This window comes from Motacilla alba, chromosome 18, assembly GCF_015832195.1.
Source record: "Motacilla alba alba isolate MOTALB_02 chromosome 18, Motacilla_alba_V1.0_pri, whole genome shotgun sequence".
In the NCBI taxonomy this organism is placed as follows: domain Eukaryota; kingdom Metazoa; phylum Chordata; class Aves; order Passeriformes; family Motacillidae; genus Motacilla; species Motacilla alba.
The window spans coordinates 61,884-83,787 of NC_052033.1; the positions used below are offsets into that span (position 1 = coordinate 61,884).

At 40.5% G+C, this 21,904-nt stretch overlaps 3 protein-coding genes across 14 annotated transcripts in view; 1 reads left to right on the forward strand and 2 right to left on the reverse strand.

Moving 5' to 3' along the window:
• MBTD1 (mbt domain containing 1) overlaps nt 1–12,513 on the forward strand; it is a 35,788-nt gene extending 23,275 nt beyond the window's left edge. For all 12 annotated transcript variants that reach the window (XM_038157021.1, XM_038157023.1, XM_038157027.1 and 9 more), the window contains 4 exons: nt 490–572; nt 880–1,114; nt 1,712–1,789; nt 8,631–12,513. In XM_038157021.1, coding sequence (XP_038012949.1) covers nt 490–572; nt 880–1,114; nt 1,712–1,789; nt 8,631–8,749 — 515 coding nt within the window. In that variant the 3' untranslated portion in view covers nt 8,750–12,513. The remainder of the gene's footprint in view (nt 1–489; nt 573–879; nt 1,115–1,711; nt 1,790–8,630) is intronic.
• A 431-nt stretch (nt 12,514–12,944) lies between these two features.
• On the reverse strand, nt 12,945–15,874 carry LOC119709351 (nucleoside diphosphate kinase). Its single transcript, XM_038157037.1, has 5 exons — nt 15,715–15,874; nt 15,378–15,510; nt 14,447–14,548; nt 13,640–13,752; nt 12,945–13,176 (listed from the first exon to the last, which is right to left on the reverse strand). The coding sequence occupies exons 2-5, from the start codon at nt 15,504–15,506 to the stop codon at nt 13,059–13,061; spliced, it is 462 nt and encodes a 153-aa protein (XP_038012965.1). The 5' UTR covers nt 15,507–15,510; nt 15,715–15,874; the 3' UTR covers nt 12,945–13,058.
• Nucleotides 15,875–16,224: 350 nt separating this feature from the next.
• On the reverse strand, nt 16,225–20,813 carry LOC119709350 (nucleoside diphosphate kinase-like). Its single transcript, XM_038157034.1, has 5 exons — nt 20,573–20,813; nt 19,946–20,078; nt 19,315–19,416; nt 18,551–18,663; nt 16,225–18,223 (listed from the first exon to the last, which is right to left on the reverse strand). The coding sequence occupies exons 2-5, from the start codon at nt 20,072–20,074 to the stop codon at nt 18,106–18,108; spliced, it is 462 nt and encodes a 153-aa protein (XP_038012962.1). The 5' UTR covers nt 20,075–20,078; nt 20,573–20,813; the 3' UTR covers nt 16,225–18,105.
• Nucleotides 20,814–21,904: the final 1,091 nt, after the last annotated feature.

The following is a 21,904-nucleotide window of genomic DNA, read 5'->3' on the forward strand; positions in this document are numbered from 1 at the left end:
TTTATAATAGGTTTAAAAAATCCTTGAATTTTCTGTATTACATATTACTGTTCTTTTTACCCTTATTAAACTTTTAAAATATCCATGTTTATTCTTACCATTCTGTTCCTGGCAATTCAATAGTGGAGTTATTTCCCAAAGGGAAGAAACTGGATGTTCTCAGTTCTTTGTTCTGTTCTGGGTCATTTGTGTAGGGCATTTGTTGAGATAAGAATCTGCATGGACAAAAAACTTCCAGTTTAAGTGATTAATCTTAACTTAAATGATATCTTTTATGTTACCCAGTTCTTCTTGTTAGTTCCAAATGGGCAATGTCTAGGTGTCTTTTTGTCCCTTAGATCAAAGCTCAGAGAGTGGAAGATTCTGCTACTGATGTTTGACTTTTGTTGTTTTTTTAGCTGTAACACACTCCCAATGTGCTATTTTTGCTGTTGTTCTAACACGTGAAGTTTGCAGTTGATGTTTGAAAATGTTGTTTAAAATTCACAGGTTATGCAAAACTCCCTTTTAAATGGTTTGACTACCTCAGGGAAACTGACTCAATAGCTGCACCAGTAAAGCTCTTCAATAAGGTAATGAAATTATATGTGTTTGTACTGGAATTAGTATTTTCTTTACATTTTTGCATAGTGCATGGGATGGACCCATTTGTTAAATACAGTTTTGAAAAGCTCAAACTTTTAGAGACAAGAACCATCTGAGTAAACAAAGGTTGGTATCTCTGAAATGTTAAACACATGCAGAGGTACAGGAAGCTTTATTAATGATACTTGGTTTTTTTCTGTATTAAGTGGATTGAAATCCCTGTTTCAGCACTGTGCTTAAAGTATCTTGATGAACATGTCTGTTTAATGATGTTTGCTTTCTTTGCTTCCCCAGGAAGTTCCAAACCATGGGTTTCATGTTGGCATGAAACTGGAGGCTGTAGATCTGATGGAGCCTCGCCTGGTGTGTGTGGCCACAGTGACACGCATCATTCACCGGCTTCTGAGGATACACTTCGATGGGTGGGAAGATGAATATGATCAGTGGGTGGATTGTGAGTCCCCAGATCTGTATCCTGTGGGATGGTGTCAGCTCACTGGATACCAGCTCCAGCCTCCAGCACCACAGTGTGAGTCCTGCTTTGTCAATAATGAAAATTAATTTAGTGGGGGCTCATTTACTAACCTTTTCCAGTTAGGTCCCCAGGCATAACAAAAATAGAAAAAACTCTTGCTAATGCCTAGAAGCTCTAATTGAGAGTTCTAATCTTTCCCACTTTGATTTCTAAAGTACTTCTTAGTGTTTTTTACTATTTTTCAATGCCAGAAGATGCTGATTGGATGCCAGGAAAAAGCATCTAGTCTGTTCTGGAGGAGCTCGCTGAGAATTTATATTGCTTTAAGACTGCCACTGTATCTGTTTCACCTCTTGAATTTAGTGGAACTCAGCCTGTGCAGAAGCTGTATGTAATTTATTATATCACAACTTGTCCTGTCAGATTAAGTGATAATAACTGATGAAATGCATTTCAAAAACTGTTTTTTAATAAGAGAGTAATGGGTGAGTTCTTGTTAAGTAGTTTAATGTAAATTGATTTTCCACAGTAAGTTTGTCTTTGTTCAGTCACTAAGGAAAAATTCTGTAACTGTAGCAGCTTTGACACATTCTAAAGTGTGGGGTTTTTTTTTGTTAATTAACATAAATTTTGAATTCTTCATTCTTGCAGCATCAAGAGAGAGCCAGTCAAGTTCATCCAAACAGAAGAAAAAAGCTAAATCACAACAGTACAAAGGACATAAGAAAAGTGGGTGACAGAAGTGTTTGCACTTTACCTGATGTTTTAAAGTTTGTGGTCTCTACCTAAGTCCCTGTTCTATTTGAAAATGTTTGTGTCTAAACAGGTGTTATGCTTAAAGGTGCAGTATGCCACAAAAAGAGTTTTTTCATTGAGAATAACCATTTTTTATGGTTATTCTTGTGATTCCATTTTTTATGGTTATAACTTGTGATAGGGTAGATGTAATAATAATCTATTAATTGTAGATGGACAATGATTAAAATGTTTTTGTGTTCTGACATAATTTCAGTTAAATAATATATTGGCTGTGTAGTATATTGGTAGTTGTACTGCCTGGTACAAAATACTCAGGTATCAACACACTTTTCCCTCTGCTCTCTGTAACACAGGTGAAGGAATAAGAGCCAAGTCACTGGGATCAGAATAAATGAGGTGTAGAAAATTTAAGTTATCATCCAGCTGGCTTCTCTTTGAAACAAAAAAGCTACTTATTTGCCACATTTTTTGGTTTAGGTATCTATGTAAGTTAAGCTTTTGTATTATTACTTTCAGAAACAAACGGCATTGCTGTATGTGGCTGTTCTTGTCACAGTAAAACACATTAATGACATTTTAAAGAATCTGCAGTGTTCAGGTACTTCCCACAGTAATTGGTTCCCTTGGAATCAAGTTGTCAAAATATAAAATTAGTTGTTTAATTTATAATAACTTGTTTAATTTAGTCCTGTTTCCAGAGTGTTTTGTTGTTGTATCGAACTAATGTGAGGAATTAAAGTCTTGTCTTCCTGGTAAGTTTGTGAATGGATCTATTAAGGCCTATTGGAACTTTTTTCCCCAGTCATTGAGAATACAATCTATGCTGTGTTGATCTTTGGGGATGAAAATAAGTTGGCTGGTGAGTACCACAGATAAAACAGGTGTCTCGGAAGTTCGTAGAATTTCCTTCTAAGTGCCTCAAACATTGCACTGGTTTTCCTTTTTGATGTTGGAGGAAATAAACAGTAAAATTCAGATCCTTTTCAGAAATTTGCAGCACTATTTTTAAAATAGAATTCAGGGACTGGAAAACTTTTGATTTGAGAATATCCAGGGAAAGCTGTGAGTGCTGTTGCTTTAAGCTAGGGAAATATGGCATAGGCTCTATGGTTAATTACCTTTGTGTAAGACCTGGTTTTGGATAATTCTGCACTGTCGGAGCAAATTTTGTTTAAGCAAGCTGTTCTAGACCATCATACTTCTTACCTTAATCCCTTTCCTAATACCTCTGCTACCTGTCTTACAGTAGGTGTGACTCAAACCTGGAAAATTAATTTATCTTATTTAGTGCCATAGGAAGCTTTAGTCTAGCTTTAGAATATTTAGTCTAGGGAAGTTTGTTCTTCACTTCTCACTAACCTAAGGTAAATGTTGCATGTGGAAGCAAAGAAAACCTCTGATTGTGTTCTGGACTGTTTGCTCAATACTAAGAAATCCTCTTAATCACCAGAAGATGAGAGAACGACATCATGAACAGTTAGAGCCAGCTGCCTCCTATATGGGTTTTTTTCTAAGTAGGTTATGGCAACGGAAGTGCTGAGTCAGGGCAAATAACACTAAAAATGTCTTTTGAAACTTTCTTGTTCAACACTTGTAAATAAAATAGAAAGTTATTTTGTAAAGGATTTCAGTCACAAAACCATATAATGCAGCCATGATGTTTTTATGGTATCATGCAAAGTCACCACAGATGATTAACAAAAAACTCTGTGTCTTAAATTAGGTTAGTTTTAGCAGGGCAGGGTTATTTCCACACATTTTTCTCATGTGCTCACAACACAGCCCAGGATATCATGGATGTCATTGAGTCATTTTGCTGTGTATAATGAGGCAGATTTCTGCTGCAGTGTCCCCTCCTTCCTGGGGGCACTGGGAGTGCACATGTTCACTGGGATGCAGGACTGATTGCATCATAAACACTTTGGGAATGCTTTTGGGGATACTTGAGAATCTCCCCCCAATTCCCTTTTTGATAGTATTTGTTTCAGTGAGTATGGTTTTGTGCTGGGTGCCTGGTGCTCAGAAGGCTGTGCAGGTGACTTCTTGAAAGGTAACATGCCAGCATGCTGGGACAATTAATTAATAATGAAGGGTGCAATATTTGCTGGTATTGTCTGCTTCCTCTTGGGTGTGTATATCAAAATAAGGTTCCTGAAATGATAATCTGACCTCTATGTTTTCAAGGTTGGGATTCTATAGACACCATTCTGCCTCATTAATCTCTCTATAAGGCTATCCTGAAGTTGTCTTATAAGAAGAATATTTAAGCAGGGTGGCATCTTTAGAATATGCATAATCAGTTACCTTTTCAGGGCTGGGCTTTTGTTTGTCTGTCTGACAGTGCTGACAGGACTGAAGCATCAGCAGCCACAGTTTTGATGTAGCTGAAAGCATTGATTTGTGTTGCAGATCTTGTACCCTCAATAACACAGAGAACATGCCTTGACCACAGATTGGGAGCATGTTAAGAATGGGAGCATGTTAGTGATAAAGGAGAAACATGGTAATTTGTAAGGGAAATATTTTAATAATACTTTTTCATGAATGCAGTGTTTCGAGGGCATTTTAGAAGTTTTTGCTACACACTAAAATAGTTATTTGTGTTTATGGGAAAATGGGAAATACCATTCCAAGGGAATTCAGAGCATGTATTTTTAGAGGTGATGAACTTTTTCTGGAGAGTATTATTTCCCCAGAAGCATCCTTCTGTCTCTTAGGCACACCCACTGAAACAACTGCAGCCTGAAACTGAGCCAAGATATCTTGGGTGTCCAGGCAGAGGAATGTGTGTGACTGTGCAGTGTAGCTGCAGCAGAAGTAATTCACAGCATTTGTATTTCATTGATACAGCATGAATTAAGTGGGTCATGGTATTAAGCAATGCCTTGAAGTCCTACCCATAGCCTGTAGAATTCAGGGACTACAATGTGGCTGTTGAGAACAATATTCCCAGTAATAACTAAATGGTGCCATTGTACAGGCCCTGCTTTTTGAGAATGGGTGAATATCAATCAGAGCCATTTCTGAGTGAACAGTCAGAGTTGCCTGATGCAGTTTAACTTGAGCATTTATTTTAGTTTGACTTGATGTTTAGAGAGGAAGATACCTGTTGGAAAGAAACACATCAGTTTGTCCAGCCCACCCATGGCAGGCGAGGTGTGGGGATGACGAGTTGGTTCCTCCTCCATACCGAGCCCTTCCAGCACAGGTAGCCCCTGAGGCCTTCCAGCCTCCCAGGAGTAGCCAGGAGTTCAATCCCAGCCTTCAAACATGTAACTGATCACAGCAGTGTTTCACTGCAGAGTGGGAAGCTATGGTCCAGGGTGTCATGTGCTGACTCATCCAATCTTTCCTTTTTTCCTTTTTCTTTTCCTTTGAATTTTAGTTGGTTTTATTTTTTCTGCTAGAGAGCTTTTCATTCTGGCTGATGCACCACATCACTGAATTAATCATAGCAGAGGGTTGCAGCTAGTTTAGAATTTCAGAGGAAGAAGGTTGTGGTGTGGGTTACTGAGAATCCCGGAGGGGCTCTGCAGATTGTTAAGATACAAAAAATGCACCCTGTAAAACTGAATGGTAATGTGGATCTGGGAATATTGGATGTAGATAGGTCATTATTGTGTATTATCCTTTGCAGAGAAAATAACTATATGCGGTAAATAAAGATTTTTGTCTTTGTATCAGAAAAAGGCAGTTATCTCGGAAAGTATCTTTGGAATATGTTATTTGAAATTTTATGGATTACTAAGAAGCAGTGTAATTGTGCATCTATATGAGTGAGCAGAGATAAATTCTTAAAAATTAATTGGTAATATTGAAGTCGATTGGTAATATTGAAGTCGATTAAAATTTTGAACTCCTTTAAGTATAGTTTACATACAAGTTCACTTCAAGGATCTGGTAGTTTTTCTCTTCCCTTTTCCTGATATCTCTGACAACATAATGCAGCACAATATTGCTAACAAATATATTGTAGCAATAGGAGCTGTCAGACAGACTGGGTGATGATTTCCCTGCAGGACAGTTGCCAGGTTGATAGATTTAGCTTCAGATTTGCTTGATTACTCCCTTAAGCTTGTCTTAGTCTGCACAGGCTGCCCTATCAGCACTCTCTACTGACTCTGGAATACATCCAGAACAGTTTCTCTTGTCCATGTGTTATCCATTAACAGACTGGGAAAAAAAGGAACCCAAATGCCACCTTTAGACCCTGAGAAAAACCTTTACTCTCTTCTGCATACCTCTCAACACTTCTGAAGGAAGCCTTTAGTTTCACTTCATGTTCCTACTGGTGTGTACATGCCATGTTTAACAGAGCCTTTGATGCCAAAGAGAAGCCTTGCTTACGGGAGTGTGTTCTGGAGCATCTATTTCTGCCCAATTGCTCTTTTGTGCCAAATCTACATCTGCATTGCATTTCTATAGTGCAAAGACAAACACAGTCTGAATTTCTGTATCATTAGATCTCACAGTTCCTATGAAACACCTGTGTTCCTTGGTTTCTGGTACTCGGTGATCAATTGATGGGATGACTATGATTATTTGAGGGGAACTTTTCAACACTGAGTTTTGGTAATTTCTGGACAAAATTAATTTTCTTTGTGGTGTGGTTAGCCTTGTCATTGTCCAAAGATATAGATAGATAGATAGATAGATAATAGATATATAGAGAGAGATATATATTGAAACCAGCAAGACCATACCTTTTCAGTCTCTTGGAAGGAGGCGTCACCTTGATACCATTTAATCAATTTAGAGCACGTTTGAGATTGGCCAGGACTCATTAATTTTATGTGCATATTCTTTGCGTGATATTGCAGTAGCTGTAGGACATATGCAGGCCCAGTGTAGGGGATGTTTGCATGGCTTTGAATGGAGTCAGTGGAAGATTAGTAACAAAACAGCATCTGTTCTGAAACTTCTTGTCCATGGAAGATCTCAATAAGGGTTCAAACCCAATTCTTTCCCCTCTTGTATCATCATGATCACCGGAGAAAGGTTCAGCTCTTCACCTTGGTTTGTATGAAGTGATTTTGCTCTCTAACAAATTCCTGGTGCTGCTTTAGGGTGCATGAGTACTTTGCATCTTTTAGTCATCTGAAATGATCTCTTGAGCGCTGAAATTCACCTGTTGGACTGCTTCATTTTTAAAAAGTACAGCCAGTCTTGCAGAAGAAGAGACTGTTCCCAGAGATTCACCCAGCTGTAGAGCATATTACTCTATTTGTATTGGTTTTGGGAGGTTTGAATGTCATGGCATCAGACAGTGTGTCTCTGTGTCCTGGCTGAGGACACAGAGATACACTACCACTGAGACAATGAAAAAAAGGAAGTACCTTGCCCAATCTGCATTCCTTTTCCATCAGCTGGATGACTTCAATTAGTTTTCCTTTTTCTTTCAAGCAATTTGGAGTGTAGCTGTAACTAAGCTTTTCTAATGGAAGATTGTAGTTAAAAGCTGTATAATAGGAACAAATGAAGTAAGATATCATTAGCTATCTAAATGTTAGAACTTTGGTTCAAATGAGCCAGAGGCAATACAAATCATGGCAACTGCTGTTACTCCTGTACCTGCAGGAGCTTTCTGCTCAGGGGAGAGAAGGGAAACAACATGAATGGTGGGTTGGTTTGTATCCCTGACCTCTGTGTAGCCTTTGCTTAAGGCATTGCAGCATAGCCAAGTAGCCAGTTGTATGTCTCATCATTTAGACAGCACTTTGTTGCCCCCCAGAGATCAGGAATCTTGGTCAGAGTTGGGCATGATGCAGGGAAAAGTATTTGGGAGAAAAAAAGTAAGGAAGGAATTGTGGGTTCTGTAGGTGGGAGGAGGAATCTATTAAAAAAAGGAGAGCTTGCATTATGCTGCAGCAACTTTTGACATCTTCTACTATCTTAATTTTCAAATTTAATTTTTATTTAGCTCAAGAGCTTGTTTCAACATAGAATATTTTTAAAAGAATAATAAAACAGCTTATAAATTACTGTGGGGCTATCAGTAGCAGCAGGTTCTGTGTTGGGGTGTTTTCGTTTCACTGCATATTTCTGCATTTCAAGACACATTGACAAGGTATATAAACTATATATTGAATAATTACGAACTTTGATACTTTTCTCATTCATTTGGTCATAGAGAATAATTTATTTTTGTATAATCAACCCTTTAATGTGGCTACTGCACCTTTAATGAATGTTTACCTGTTTTGTTTTCAGTGTTCTTTTCATTGTGCTCGTATTTTGATAATCACCTCTGTGTTAGTGAAACCGGAAAAGTAATTGTGACATTGCTATTCATAACCTCTTTTTCTTAATCTCATTTCTATTTAATTTTGACAAAAGAAGGGAAGATTAAAAGTACAAAAAAAGTTTTGCTTTAATGAAACTTACCTTCTGGGATCTTAGATTTCTCAATCAATGAAATTTTTTGTTAATATGTTTTGTTGTCTCACATAGACTGTTTGCAATAACTGGGCTAAGTAATTTGAATTGTAGGTTAACTGTTGGCCATTTCCAATCTCATTTTCGCTTGCATAACAACTAAATAGGAAGCAAAGTGGTTTAAAAAACACAGTTCTTGAGAAAATCTGGTAGAGAATATATTATTGTAAGTAATTTGAAATCTGTTAATATTAGAGCAAAACTTAACAGTTCCATCTGCTCTCACAAAGTGTCTGTTCTCTGTGGGATCCTGAGCATTAAAGCATCGCTAAAATGCAACATATGAGAAAATGGGGAATCTGGGATGCTCCCAATATCAATAATATTAAGTAAATTTAAGTTACATAGATGTTTAATGTGAATTTTTGATTTGTAGTGACTTCGTTACAGCTGAAGGAGGAATTGCTGGATGGAGAGGAGTACAGCTTCCTGCAGGGAACGTCTGACCAGGAAAGCAATGGCTCTGCCAGCTACTACATCAAACAGGAACCCTGAGGCAGCTCCCAGGAGTGAGGGGCACAGCACTGGTGATAGGAAAAGAACCTTTCACCAAGACTGACTGATTCTGTTCCCACTTGCATGGTGCAGTTCAGGTGACTGTGCCTGGGGTGCTTTGCTAAACGTAGATGAATTAAACTCAGTTCAGAATTTTTTGGAAGGGCGGGGAAACTATTTTAGTGAAAAAGATTTTTCAATTTATTAAAAACAAAAAGGACACTTTTGTGTTGTATTTGAAGCTTTTGAAAGAATTTTGTAATATTTTCAAGTTCAGATTTATTGTGCATTGTTAACAAGAACTGAAATTCTAATTTTTTGGTAAGATTAAAGTTTATTTAGCATGATTGTGGGAAGCAGTTGGAGGAAGATATAGTTGCAAATACAAATGAACTGTCATAACAAATGAACCTTTTTGGTACAGGTTGGGAGACTGTTAGACTCTTGTGAACTGCACTGGTCACGCCTCTGTTTTTTTAATTGTGAAAATAAGGCTTTAAAGCCCTGATTTAAAGGCATAAATTATGTACGGAAGACAGTCCTGTAAAGCTCTACTCAGTGAGTAGCCCCAAGTGCAACGGAGCCATCACCTGAGGAAGATTTTACCTTTTCAAGGTGTTTTTATTTAGTTTAAAATACCCTTTTTATATAAGGTTTTTTGTTTTTTCAGCATTCTTTAGGGTCTGATTCAGTGCCCATTAATATCAGTAGACCTGTCTCTGCCGACCGCAGTGGGCGTTGGATTGGATCTATAAAGCTCATGTCTGTATATGAGTGTCTGTAGTCTTGGAATGCTTCAGCAAATGTTTACAGAGCCCTATGCCAAACTGGAACTTCAGAAAATTCTGTCATTCGAAGATTAGTTGTAGCTGTGAGTTTTGACTGAAGAAGCAGCTTAGATGGACAGTCACTAAGGATTCCCTTGGTAGTGGGAAAGAACTTGTGAGTATTCTTGTGGGGTTTTTTTTCCTATTCAGAAAGCCCTAAATGTTTCTTTACTATCTTAAATATTTATCTGTGATCATTCAGATGATGTGCCACATGGTTTCAGGTGACCTGAAAGAAGCCCTACATTGTGGATTAAAAATTCGTTCAGTCCTGCATAGCCTGCAATATTAATGTCTTGCTGCAATAGCATAACACAGGAGTTGAGAACAGTATCAAATTCACATGGTTTTAGCCTATAATTTGTAAACTGGATTTGCCTATTGCCTGGAATTCTTGTCTCATGTCAAGCATCCCATTGGCCCCAACTGGTCAACTTCCAGATTTTTACAAGGCAAAAGTCACATAAAAGGGTGAAAATGGTGACCATTTAAACACTAAAGTATTTTTGCAGGAGCTCTTAATAATTTGGATTTTATCTTTCCATATTTTTAACTTTTGTACATTTTTGTAAATGGAGTTGATGAGTGAGGTGCTTGATCTGCCCTGCAGAGCTGTGACTGGAAGAATGTGCATCAAGAGCTTTAGCTTTTACCAGTAAGGTTCATTAACTAAACTCTCAGGAATTTTAAGTTCTGTAAGTGCTTCTGGGTCTTCACAGGTCCCCTTCAGAGCAGTACAATGATCATCTGACTCTTGACCAGAAATTGAGGCTTAAAAAAAATTTGTCAAAAATTATTAACATCTGTATCCTACAGCCTAAGAAATGTTTTAAGGATATCAACCCACAGAGCCCCGGGAGACCATTTTTTGTATATTGTTTTTTGAGCTTAAAAAAAAAAAGTGCATAGAAAGTTGAAAACCAGCAATTTGATTATTTTCTAACATATTGCTCCAACTTTGGGTACATAGTATTGGTGATATACACAGGTTTACCTCATTCTATGCAAGAGGGGTTAATTATGTAAAGTTTTGTATTTACTGCAGGAAGTAAAACATGTGCTGTATAGTGTAGGAATGTCTGGAATTCTTTCTTCCCTTACTGCTAAGATTTCTTAAATTACAACCTGTTATTAACAACAGCTTCTTCTATTGACAGAATCTGTTATTCTGATTACAAGAATCTATAACTTCAGGTGGTAAAGACATTTTAGCTCCCTAAAATAGCCATAAAAAGGACTTTGTTGGACTTGGTAGTCTTCAAATAGCTTATCTCAGATTCTGACCCACCCATGATGTTTATTTTGAACATCAAAATAAACAACAGCCTACATTGGAGAACTAGGATTAGAGACCATTGTAGTGACAGTTTGAGCCTTGCTTGTTTTCCTGTGTTCTCAGTTTAATCTGCTGTAAAATCCTGCTCTGCAAGCATTGTTTTCAGTTGGTAAGTATAGTACTATTGATTTTTTTTTTTTTTAATGCAACAACTTGCAGGTTGTCCCATCAGCTGGAACAAGGTTCTCAGTCTTGCTTTCTTCTCTCATCAACAGCTTCTGACTTCAGTAGAAAAAACTGTTGCATTAATTAGTGTGTCATAATGTAGAGGGTTGGGCTAGTTTATGAGTGAGGTGCATTGCCCTCAGTCACTAAACTGAGTATTGCCCTGGCTCATCCCTGATTTCAGAGTCGGTCTTCAAATGTCAAGAGGGAAAATTAGTCCTTAACACACTTGCTGTGTGGGAGAAATACAAGAATCTGTTCTAAAGTCTGTCCATCTTTATAGTATTCTGTTATTCATCAAACACTAAAGTCTGTGAGGTATGTTCTCAGGTACCTGTGTGACTTCAGCAGTTGGTGAAATGCCTTTTGTGTCTCTGGGTTCATAATATGCCTCAGTTTTGTAATTGTGAAGTACAGTGACGTCTGTGCTAAGCAAACCATGGAAGGAGCTGCTGGAAGTCGCTTGCTGAGGAGCAGCTCAGGGAAAACCTGAGCAAGGCGCTACCAGGGATGTGATCCCCAGAGAATGTGAGGGGTGTCCCTGTAGCAGCTCCCTGGCTTTGCCAAGCATTTCTCTGGGATGTTTCTCATGGCTTTCAAGCTGTGGTACCGGCCTGAGGGAGCAGCAAATGTTGGACACCCAAAACCTTCAATAGGATTGGACTAATTCTGGCAGTTGGCACAGCAGGTTTTTCTGACCATGAGGCAGCCCAAGCCCTGTCCCTGACTTGGCTGCTGTCCTTCTTGTTCCATATCTCTCTGCTGATCTTTGATTATTACATAATTTTCAGTAGAACTCTCTAACCTGTTCCTTGCTGCATCTGAGGAAAGCTACAGCAGTTACTGATTCCTTGTTTCTATGGATACTAACACGGGTTTCAGTGTTTGTTTTGGGTTTTTTATTGTTGTTTTCTGTGATGTGAATACCCTCCCTTGATCTTTGTACGATGGTGCTAATACATTTGGTAACAATCCTTTATTGGGAAGGGATTTTAAAATACTGTGATTTCAGCTGAATTTTTCTTCCTTTTGATTTTTTTTTTCATATTTAAAATGAAAAGCCACAGCCATTTATATAAAAAAGGCATCAGCTTTGGCCCCTGGGAAAATGTTGGGGCAGGAATCAAGAATAAACAAATGGGTTTTTACATAATTTCTGTATGTATTTGATATATAGATCAATATCTGTACAAATTTAATCTTTTATTTTCTTGGTAATTTGTGTGGTCAGTGAGGGAGTATTTAAAGCTTTCTCATGCAATGTACATAACTCAGTGAAAAAATGCTTTTGGAAAAATTAATGTTACTTTCATTTTTACAAGACTGCAGATTTTCAGCATGAATGTGAAAAGCATTAAAATCATAACTTTGTGTACAAGATGAAAATAATTCACTAAATTTGCCTTTTTTACACAAAATAAAAATGATTAAAAATCTTTTTTTGAATAGTGATTGTTTTGCTTAAAGCACTCCTAACCTCATTAAAAATACCCACAATCTGTAATAACATGAGTATTTTAAGTATGTTGGTGTGATGACAAATCGTGTGGGGCCCTGAGCACAAGGTAAGGGGTTTGATAAGAGAAGGTGAATTCAATAAGCATTTCAGAGAGCAAGCTTTGCACTCGGTCTCATTTCATTTAGTATTAATATTTGTGTAAGGAGGAAAATTTTGTGCTATCCCTTTTCTCCTCTAGCTGTGTTGGAAGTAGTTCCAGCCTCCCTTTCAGCTCTCCCACTGCAAATTTGCTGCTGCTTGAGTCCAACAGCTGTGCCAGGGTCACACGTCAGTGGCTCCTGAATGATTAAAATTACTTTTACGAGTATTTGAACAGGGGTCTGTTGTAAGTGAATGCACCACAAGGAATTAGTTCACACCCATTTATTTGACAGTCACTTTCAGCACTAACTGTGGTTGCTCCCAGGGCAGCAGCTGGAATGAGATGAGGTGTTGGAAGGCACAAATCACTGTGGGAACCCATCACTCATAGATCCAGTCGTGTGCACAGGGCTTGAAGTTGATGAGCTCTGTGGGTTTGAACCACAGGTTGATCTCCTTCTGTGCACTCTCCACAGAGTCACTGCCATGAATGATGTTCCTGTGGAAGGAGACAAACATTGGTCCCTATAAAAATACACCTCCAGCAGCCTTGTTCTCAAAAGGCTAAAGTTCTCAGTTTGCAAAATCATGGATGAAGCATCTAGAGGGGGAAGACTATTGCTGTTATTTCACGCAGTGTTCTAACACCATCCCCCCCCCATCCTCCAAGAGCTAATTATGCCTATCAGGGTCACTCTAGAGCTACTGTTCTGCAACAGCCCCTGCTTAAGCTTACATGCTGCTTTGGGGAGGAGCTGGACTGCAAACAAAAGTCAGCTTTGTACCACTTTCCTAAGTAGCAGGTGCGCATTGTGATCTGCAAATGAAATACCATCAGACTAAGGTCTCTACCACCAATTTTGGGTTTCCAGAATAAAAGACTGCCAACAGTTTTTGTGTTGGCAGGTAAACAGCAAGTAGGAGTTGAGTTTTTAGTATCAATTAACAGACTGAGTACAAACCTTCCCACTTGAATGCAGAAATCACCACGGATGGTGCCAGGCTTGGAGTCTGCAGGGTTGGTTTCCCCCAGCATTACTCTCCCGGTTTTAACCACGTTGAGTCCTTCCCATACCTTAAGATAAAAACCACAAAAATTCTGTTAAGCCATGCTTATGCAAAATACTGACGATTCAGCTTTGCTCTACCATACTTTGCAAAGAAACAAAGGCTCTACCATTGAAGATATTAACCTTGCCTAGATTATGTCTTGGGCTTGTAAAGGTGACAAGGGAAAAAAACATATGAACTGGAAGTAATTGTAAAAAGGGCTATCTACATTGTTACTGCAGTGAAGGAGATACTTCACCAAGCCTCAGCGTTAATGTACAATGCCAACTCCCAACCCTTTGTGTTGTGGTGGAACAGGGACACCATGCTGAGTGTTCTCTCCTAGTTCATTATCACACCAGGAGATGCTACTACACCAAGTACCTTGTTTTGGGGAGAATGTAAAAATGAATGACACAGAAGTTGGGTTTTTGTGTCAGAGAGCCTGACCATTTTTTGCCCAAAACAGATTTTTTGGTACAGAAGATCTGCTTTCTACATTTATATATTAGGCATTTTAATATCCATTTTATATGTGTACTTTTCTTATTATATAGTAATTTCACTGTCTTAATTCAAAGTTTTTCTTTTGCCACTATCAGAAGAAGGGAGTTTGAAAAAATGTTTCTGCAGCACTATCTCTAAATATTCTTAATAATTTATAGAGCAAGAAAAATATATCCAAGAAAGTAATCTTAAACTAAAATGAAGTCACTTACCATGGCCACAACAGGTCCAGAGCTCATGTATTTAACCAAACCAGGGAAGAAGGGGCGGTCTTTCAGGTCAATGTAATGCTGTTTGAGAAGGTCTTCAGAGGCCTTTAAAAGGACAGATGTAACTTTAAATATCATTTTCTGAATGTCATTGAACAAAAGGTGTTACAGTTGTAAGACTGTCACTATAGGACACGAACTGACGACATGGACACTGTTGCTCTTAAGGTGAATAAAAAAAGATGAAAGTTTATTTTCTGACTCCAACATTTATAGTTGTCCAAAAGTGACAGTGGATTGGAGGGTGACAGTGACACCTCTCCAATGATACTGGACAGACTAACAGTTCATCAGTTCTTTTCTCCTCTATGAAAGAATACAAAACAAAAATTATTTACAGAATTGTGTGTGAGAAAGTTACAAGAATGCAAACATCGGAAGGCTTAGCTAAGTCTTAAAAAATCAGGGTGACATAAGACTATGGCATTAGTGATTAGATTCACAATTAATGTTACCAACAATGCTGCAGTGCTATTGTGTGTATCAGTGGAAGCTCCTGCTGTAATATTAAAGGAGTTCTTTCTTTGTGGCTGTGCTGGGAATTGTCAATATGATTTTGCACGGCAGTGAGCCTCTGCAATAAGCAGAGTACGGAATCCCAGGGTGATGTTACCCAACACAACCTATCAGCCAAGGCCATTCCAGCTCTCAATCGGGCTGCATTAAACCTCTGAACAAAATTCGCTGGTTTTGGGAAGGGTAGAAGCCGTGCGCCGGGCAGGAAGAAGGGCCTGACGCGCGCTCCAGCACATCCGCCATGTGATCCCAGTTCTGCCGCAGGAGAAGCGGCAAGGAGAGATTCTCGGTGTGGGTGCGGTGAGCCCTTCTTGGGCAGGGCAGGGACGGGGTTGGGGGGCAAGGCGCAGGCACTCACGTGTACGAACTTCATGGCCACGAGCCGGAACCCTTTCTGCTCGAACCGCTTGATAATCTCGCCGACCAGCCCGCGCTGGACGCCGTCGGGCTTGATGGCGATGAAGGTGCGCTCGCCGTTCCCCGCCATGGCACTGCGGGCGGAAGCGCGGCGTGAGGGGACGCGCGGCCTCAAGGTCGGCGACGGCCATGGCGATACCGCCCTGCCACGCGGCACCGCCACGGAATGTCCCCCCGGCCCCACCGAGTCCGGCCCGGCCCCGCCGAACCCCGCCGGACCCTTCCGCCTGTACCCCCCATGCCCCTGGAGCGCGGGGCCCGACCCGGCCCGGCCTCACCTATCCGGAGCTGCCGCCGCCGCCACCCTCCGCACCGCTGCCGCTAGAGGAAGAGGCTCAGGAGGAGGCGTGCACGCCGCGGATCCCCCGCCCCGCGCAAAGGAGGAGCCGCCGGGCCGGCGGCGCTTCGGGGGCGGGATCGCCAGCACCAAGCGGAACGGGGCCGGGCCGGGATGACGTGAACTAGACAAGAGAGCGGCCGTTTCCGGGCCTAGGGGCCCAGGGGTGGCTCTGGGCCAGGCCTGGCCGCACCTGTCGCCTCCGCTGCCTCGAGGGTTATTTATAGACGCAGCAACTGTGGCTTAAGCCTTTAAGGCACTGAAGCGACGGTGGATGTTTAACACAACTAAATAATTTTTTACTAATGTTTTGCTGGGTTGGCTGCTTTCAGGTATCCCCGCGGCCTGAGGGTTGGTCCTGCCAATCAGGCTGCACTGCACAGCAGGGCTACAGCTTTTCGAAAGCATATTTATCACAGAAAAGTGATGTGGAACCTGTAACACAGGAACATTATTGATAATTTTATTGGGAAGAATGAAGCCGCCAAGTGTCAAAACCTCACAGTCCTTGAACCCGTGTCGCAACATGAAGCAGGAAGTGTGTTGTTATTTTTTATGATGTTTACTACTTGGCCCTTTCCTAGTCAATAGAGCACCTTTGCCTGAGCAAGTTATAATCACGCACCATCACTGCAGCTGGGATATCAATGAAATAACCTCTGTAGTCCTTGCACTGTCTCTTATTGAGGGGTCAGTTAGTGGTTTTACACTGGACCTGCTCAGACACCTCAACCATGCAGGATTGCTGGCCTCCACCTCTTCCCAGTCACATCACATTAGAAACACAGCAGCTTCCTGACAACCCAAACACCTCCAGACAAACCACATTTCTCTATTTTGTAGAATTGAGAGGTCTCAAGTAACCTTTCAAGCAAAGATTAAACTGGAGACCACTCATTTCAGGCTTAGGTTTGTCACATATTCCCTTTCCTCCAACTTCTTTTAACCTAATGATTTATCTTCTATAACACTGAATATTTTCAGAAGAGAGGCTCTCAGCCTCACCTACAGCTTCATAGTTAGAGAATTTGTTCCACCTCCTTATACTCATTAATTAAATATAAGACAAAATATTTAAAATTTCATTTTATTTCACTTGGAAACAGCAAATATTGTTTTATTTTGTGCCATCTCTTTTTAGGAGCTCAGTATCATCGTAAGGTATCATAACCCTTCAATTCAACATTCACTGCATAGTTCAGTATTCAGATACAAGAACTCACTGTGGGGGAAAAAATCGTGGAGCTTGAGCAAGTGATTCCATGAAACTCTTGCTCTTAGTGAATAAAATGTTGCAGGGAAATAAATACATAATATCAATCCCAACTTCCTCATCCAGTACAACTTTTGCTGTTGAAACTGAAACACCTTCTGCATTATTATGACTCTACTTCTTTACATCATTAAATAAATACAAAATGATAGTGATAAAGTCACGTCTAAAACAACTTATCCAAGGACCATTTGCTTTGTAGTTCCAGCTTCTGGAAACTACAGTAATGGGAACAGAGGACTACAGAGTTACAGAGGAAACTACACTAATGAGAACACAGCTAAATTACCAGCTGTTCAACTGGCAAAGCAAACACCATTTATTGCTCTGTGGTAGGTCAGAGAGCTGCTGCACTGAAGTGGCTAAAGGCAGAATCTCCCTCATCCATCCTCACATTAATCTTCTTTTCACATAAAAGGACATTTCATCAAGCCTGTCTGGTTAATCGGTCCTTAAAATACTACATAAATCCCATGTGGAAGGAAAAAGAAGTGAGTTGAAACAGTGTCAGTGTGGAGGCCAGTTGTCATTTTAGCCAGAGTTGAGCTCTTTATGGGCACAGCATGTTCTGGGGAGAGAAATGGGCTTTTTTTCTGTGGCCATTTTAGGAATGGGGACACACTTAATATTAAGTAAATCCTCAACATTTGGGCATACCGTCAATGCATTTACACACAATCAGTTGTCCTCTAATGTTTTAGCAAAGTTAACGTCTGACTCTGAGCCATTTGCATATTTATTTACCAAATAAATTTTACCTATTTTTTTAATGTTTACCAAAATACTCTCTATGACTCTAAAATGCTTCAGAAAAAATATATGTTATCTATTTTGTGTTTTCATCTCATATCTCTCAATCCCAGAAGCAGCTTTTAACATGTGCAATTCCATCTATAACTTGACAACTTTTAAATCAAAGGAGCAGCAAGCACCAACTCTAACATCCACAAAAGAGCAATTTCACTGTTTTCTGAGGTTTCTACCAGGGAATTCCTTGGAATAGCTAGAGACTGGCAGCTGTTCATGGACATGGGAATATCAGAAGATCCAGGCTAGGTGTTAATCATAGATCCACTCATGAGCACAGCTTCTGTAAACAACAAGTTCTTCAGGAGTGAACCATAAATTGATCTCTGTGTCAGCACTTTCCACAGAATCACTGCCATGAATGATGTTCCTAGGAAAAGAAAAGGTGAATAAAAGAGAAAATGAATTCTTAAAGTAAAGTAAGCTTCTTGTTTGAGTCCCACTATGGACAGAAGCTTTAAGTAACAGTAAAGTAGGAAAAGACACAGCATAGGCAGTGCCAGCTTTGCTCCTCATTTTTGTCAATGGGGACAACCATGACTTGATCCCTATCCTTAGATACTAATATGTCATGGGCAGAGGAAATGGCAGCTCCATGTGTAAAACAGAGAAGGATGGAGCACAGTTCCTGCAGATATCATGACATAACACTTGGCATTTAGTGCTTTTGGATGATACTAAATGTTTTAAAATTTACTTTCCAACTTGGACACAGAAGTCCCCACGAATAGTGCCAGGCTTGGAATCGAACGGATTGGTTTCCCCCAGCATCATTCTTCCAGTCTTAATCACATTAAGACCTTCCCACACCTTAAAGAAAAAAAAATTCCATTCAGATTATTAAATTTTAGCAGCAGTTAAATTATACCATCCACGAAAACACAGGGCTGTCCAACATGGCACAAATCAGCATCTGAATATTTGTCACAGTGAGACAAATTTATCTCCAATTCTTCTGTCAGATTCTTGAAGCATCTGTTCACATGGTCCCCTTCTGTACAATCCCTCTCCTCACCCAGGGTGGGGAGAGAACAATTTCCCATCTCAGTATGTCAGTCTCACAGAGCTGTTTGCTCATGGGAGAGCTAGACCTCAACTATTTTACAAATACATTATCAAGGAGAAAAAGAGAACTAAAGTTAAAATGTTCCACCATCCTTTTTCAGCTTGCTTACTACATGGCATTTCAGAATGGGGCTTTAGTGCAGGCTTACTGTTTCTCAAGGTCCTAGTTGTGATTCCTGTTTGCCCCTGCCCTCTTCCTCAAAAAAACTGACTCAAAGGAGAGAAAGATTATGATAAAAGATTAAAGAAAAATAGTTAACAGCACATCTTCCTAATCACAGTATATGAATCCAGATTTTAAAATCCTTTTAAAAATAAACTGCTATTCAACAGGTGACACAATCTCATTGCAGGGAAGACAATCAAGCAGTGTGGTTTTCCTTGCCAGGAACTCACCATGGCTACAATAGGTCCTGAGTGCATGTACTGCACCAGGCCATCGTAGAATGGCCGGTCCTTGAGGTCGATGTAGTGTTCCCTCAGAAGGTCCTCAGAGGCCTGGATTAAAAACCAGACAGACAGAGAAAAAAGCTTACAGTAAGAGCTTAAGACCATAGTCAAATCACAGAGATAAACCACAGAGCATTGGTAATCCTGAAACTAGCATGCACTTTAAAATACAGTATTTCTAGCACCTTCCTAGGAGTACTTTTGGTCGATATGAATTTGAACTGTTTGCTTTAACCACAACTAAACTTAGAAAAGTTTTTGTTGCCAATACAGGCAGTTTATGTGACCTGGGATTTGTAAAAGATACTCAAAGATATTTATTTGGCATAGGAGGCACCTGAAAGAATATTCTCTTCAGACTAAGGGCATCAGGTTACTAAAATTAGTGTGCTTAGTACGTCTAAAGCATTTAGCCAGAGCTGGGAACTGGAACTTTTCCAAAATCATCCCAAGTAGAATTTCTCAAAATTTCAGTTTTAAATGTTACAGAGGCCACATTTGTTGTTAGAGCATGCTGCTGTACTTGAAGGCTACAACTGATATAAAAAAGTAGACACAACAATTGAGGAGAGCTTACATGTATTAATTTCATGGCTACCAGTTTGAATCCTTTCTTCTCAAAGCGTTTTATGACCTCCCCCACCAGCCCCCTCTGGACCCCATCAGGCTTGATGGCAATGAAGGTGCGTTCCTCGATGGCAGCCATGATCCTGAGGAGGGTGGGAATAAAATTTGTTATTCCAGGACTGTGCGATCCCAGCCCATCCCAACCCCGTCTCCTATAAATGTAATTAGATTTGCTGCATGTGAGGGTCAGTAATCCATGGTCTGCCATGTTTGGACAAACCAGTGCCAGCACACAGATTTTCCCAAGTGCTGCAGGAGTGAGTTTGAAGCAGTGGAAGGGTGCCAAGTGTAGGAACAATCAGCGAATACTGAAATCAGAAAAACTCTGAATGGAAAGGAAGGTAATGATCATCACAGATCCATCTTTCAGTGCCGTGCAATAAAATCATAAATTAGATCACACACAGAGTTTTCACCTGGAAACCAGCAGGACCAGAGGGGCTCTGAGCCTCGCGGTGGAGCACACCTGAGTGGGCAGGTGAGGGATGCAGGGGTTGCGGGGAGGCTCCGCGGGAGGGTGCGGTGACACTGCCCGGGGACAGGAGAACCCTTCCCGCTGCCCCGCAACCCGGCTTACCCGCTGGCGGCCCAGTGGCTCTGGCAAACCTTGAAGCCTTGTCCCCCGCTTGTGGCCCGGTGGCTGTGGCAAACGGTGTCCCCCGCAGGTGTCCTTGGTGAGTGTCGGAGCCCGAATACTCCGTCGTTCCCCGGATGTCTCTCACAGCCCGTGTCCCCCGCTGTTTCCTCAGTGGCTCTGGCAGCCCGTGTCCCGCGCCGGTGGCTCTGTGAAGACCTGTCACCGCGGGTTCCCGCCCTGTTTAGCCGTGCCCCACCCCCCCGCCCTCCACAGCGGTTGCCGTGGCGACAGCGCTGCCTCCCGCCCGTACAGAGCGCAGTTACCGCCTCCAGCCCCATTCCCACTCGGGGAATTCGGGATCGATCCCTGCCCCCGATCCCCCACCCGGGTAACACCCGCACCCATCCAATGCCTCTTCCCTTACAGCGGGAGTGCCAGGCTCAGCCCTTCCAGCATTTCAGTCTTGCCTGCTGGATACCGGTTTTTATTTAACAAAAGGCATAAAACGTTATTTTAATAAAAATCTCGTTATCGTACTGTTCTGCTTGTATTTCCTCTTTAAAGAAGATAATTAATTTTGTTTGGTTTTTTTTTCTGGTTATACTATATTAGCTCTTTGAGTCAAATGACCCTTCAACAATTTACCACTGAGCTGCTTTGCCTTGAGCATTTTATTGCCTTTAAGAGAATTGAAGATAAAGCATCTGGATGGAAATCCACACTTGTCCTGTTTTTGCTTCCAAACTGAGATGAACTTCCTGGGCCCCACTTCTTGGCTGTTCTTGAAAGTAAAACAATGAAGATTTTGCTTCCTTCTGAGAAGGACTTCACTGCTTGACAGGGAAAAGTTCAGCTTTTTGATAACATGGATTTCCTTACTTGGGATCCCTTCTCTGCACTAGAGTCCATCACACATCCATGTGGTACTTTTAGTTCTGGTGGGAGGCTCCAGATCTGACCTAAGCATCTATTCAACCAACCTGCTTTCTTGTATTCAGAGTCTTTTTCCATCACACTTTCCAAGAACTCTGATTTATCAGATGTCATACATTCTGCATACATAAAAAATACAGTGTCATACATTCTAGCAAGTCCTCCTTGAGGTTATTTTGAAATTAGAGTTTCTGAGTAGTCTCCTGACAATGCCAATCCAATTTATTCTCTTGCTTTGATACTTTTATTTAAGATGTTTCATACTACTTAAACAAACTCTAATGCTGTAATCTTCACTATGGCAAAATAATACATAAAAATAGAAGAAAGGTCTCTAGAAACAGGATGTTTATAAAAATATCAAGTTTAAAGCAGCAATAGGACATCTATTTACAGTCT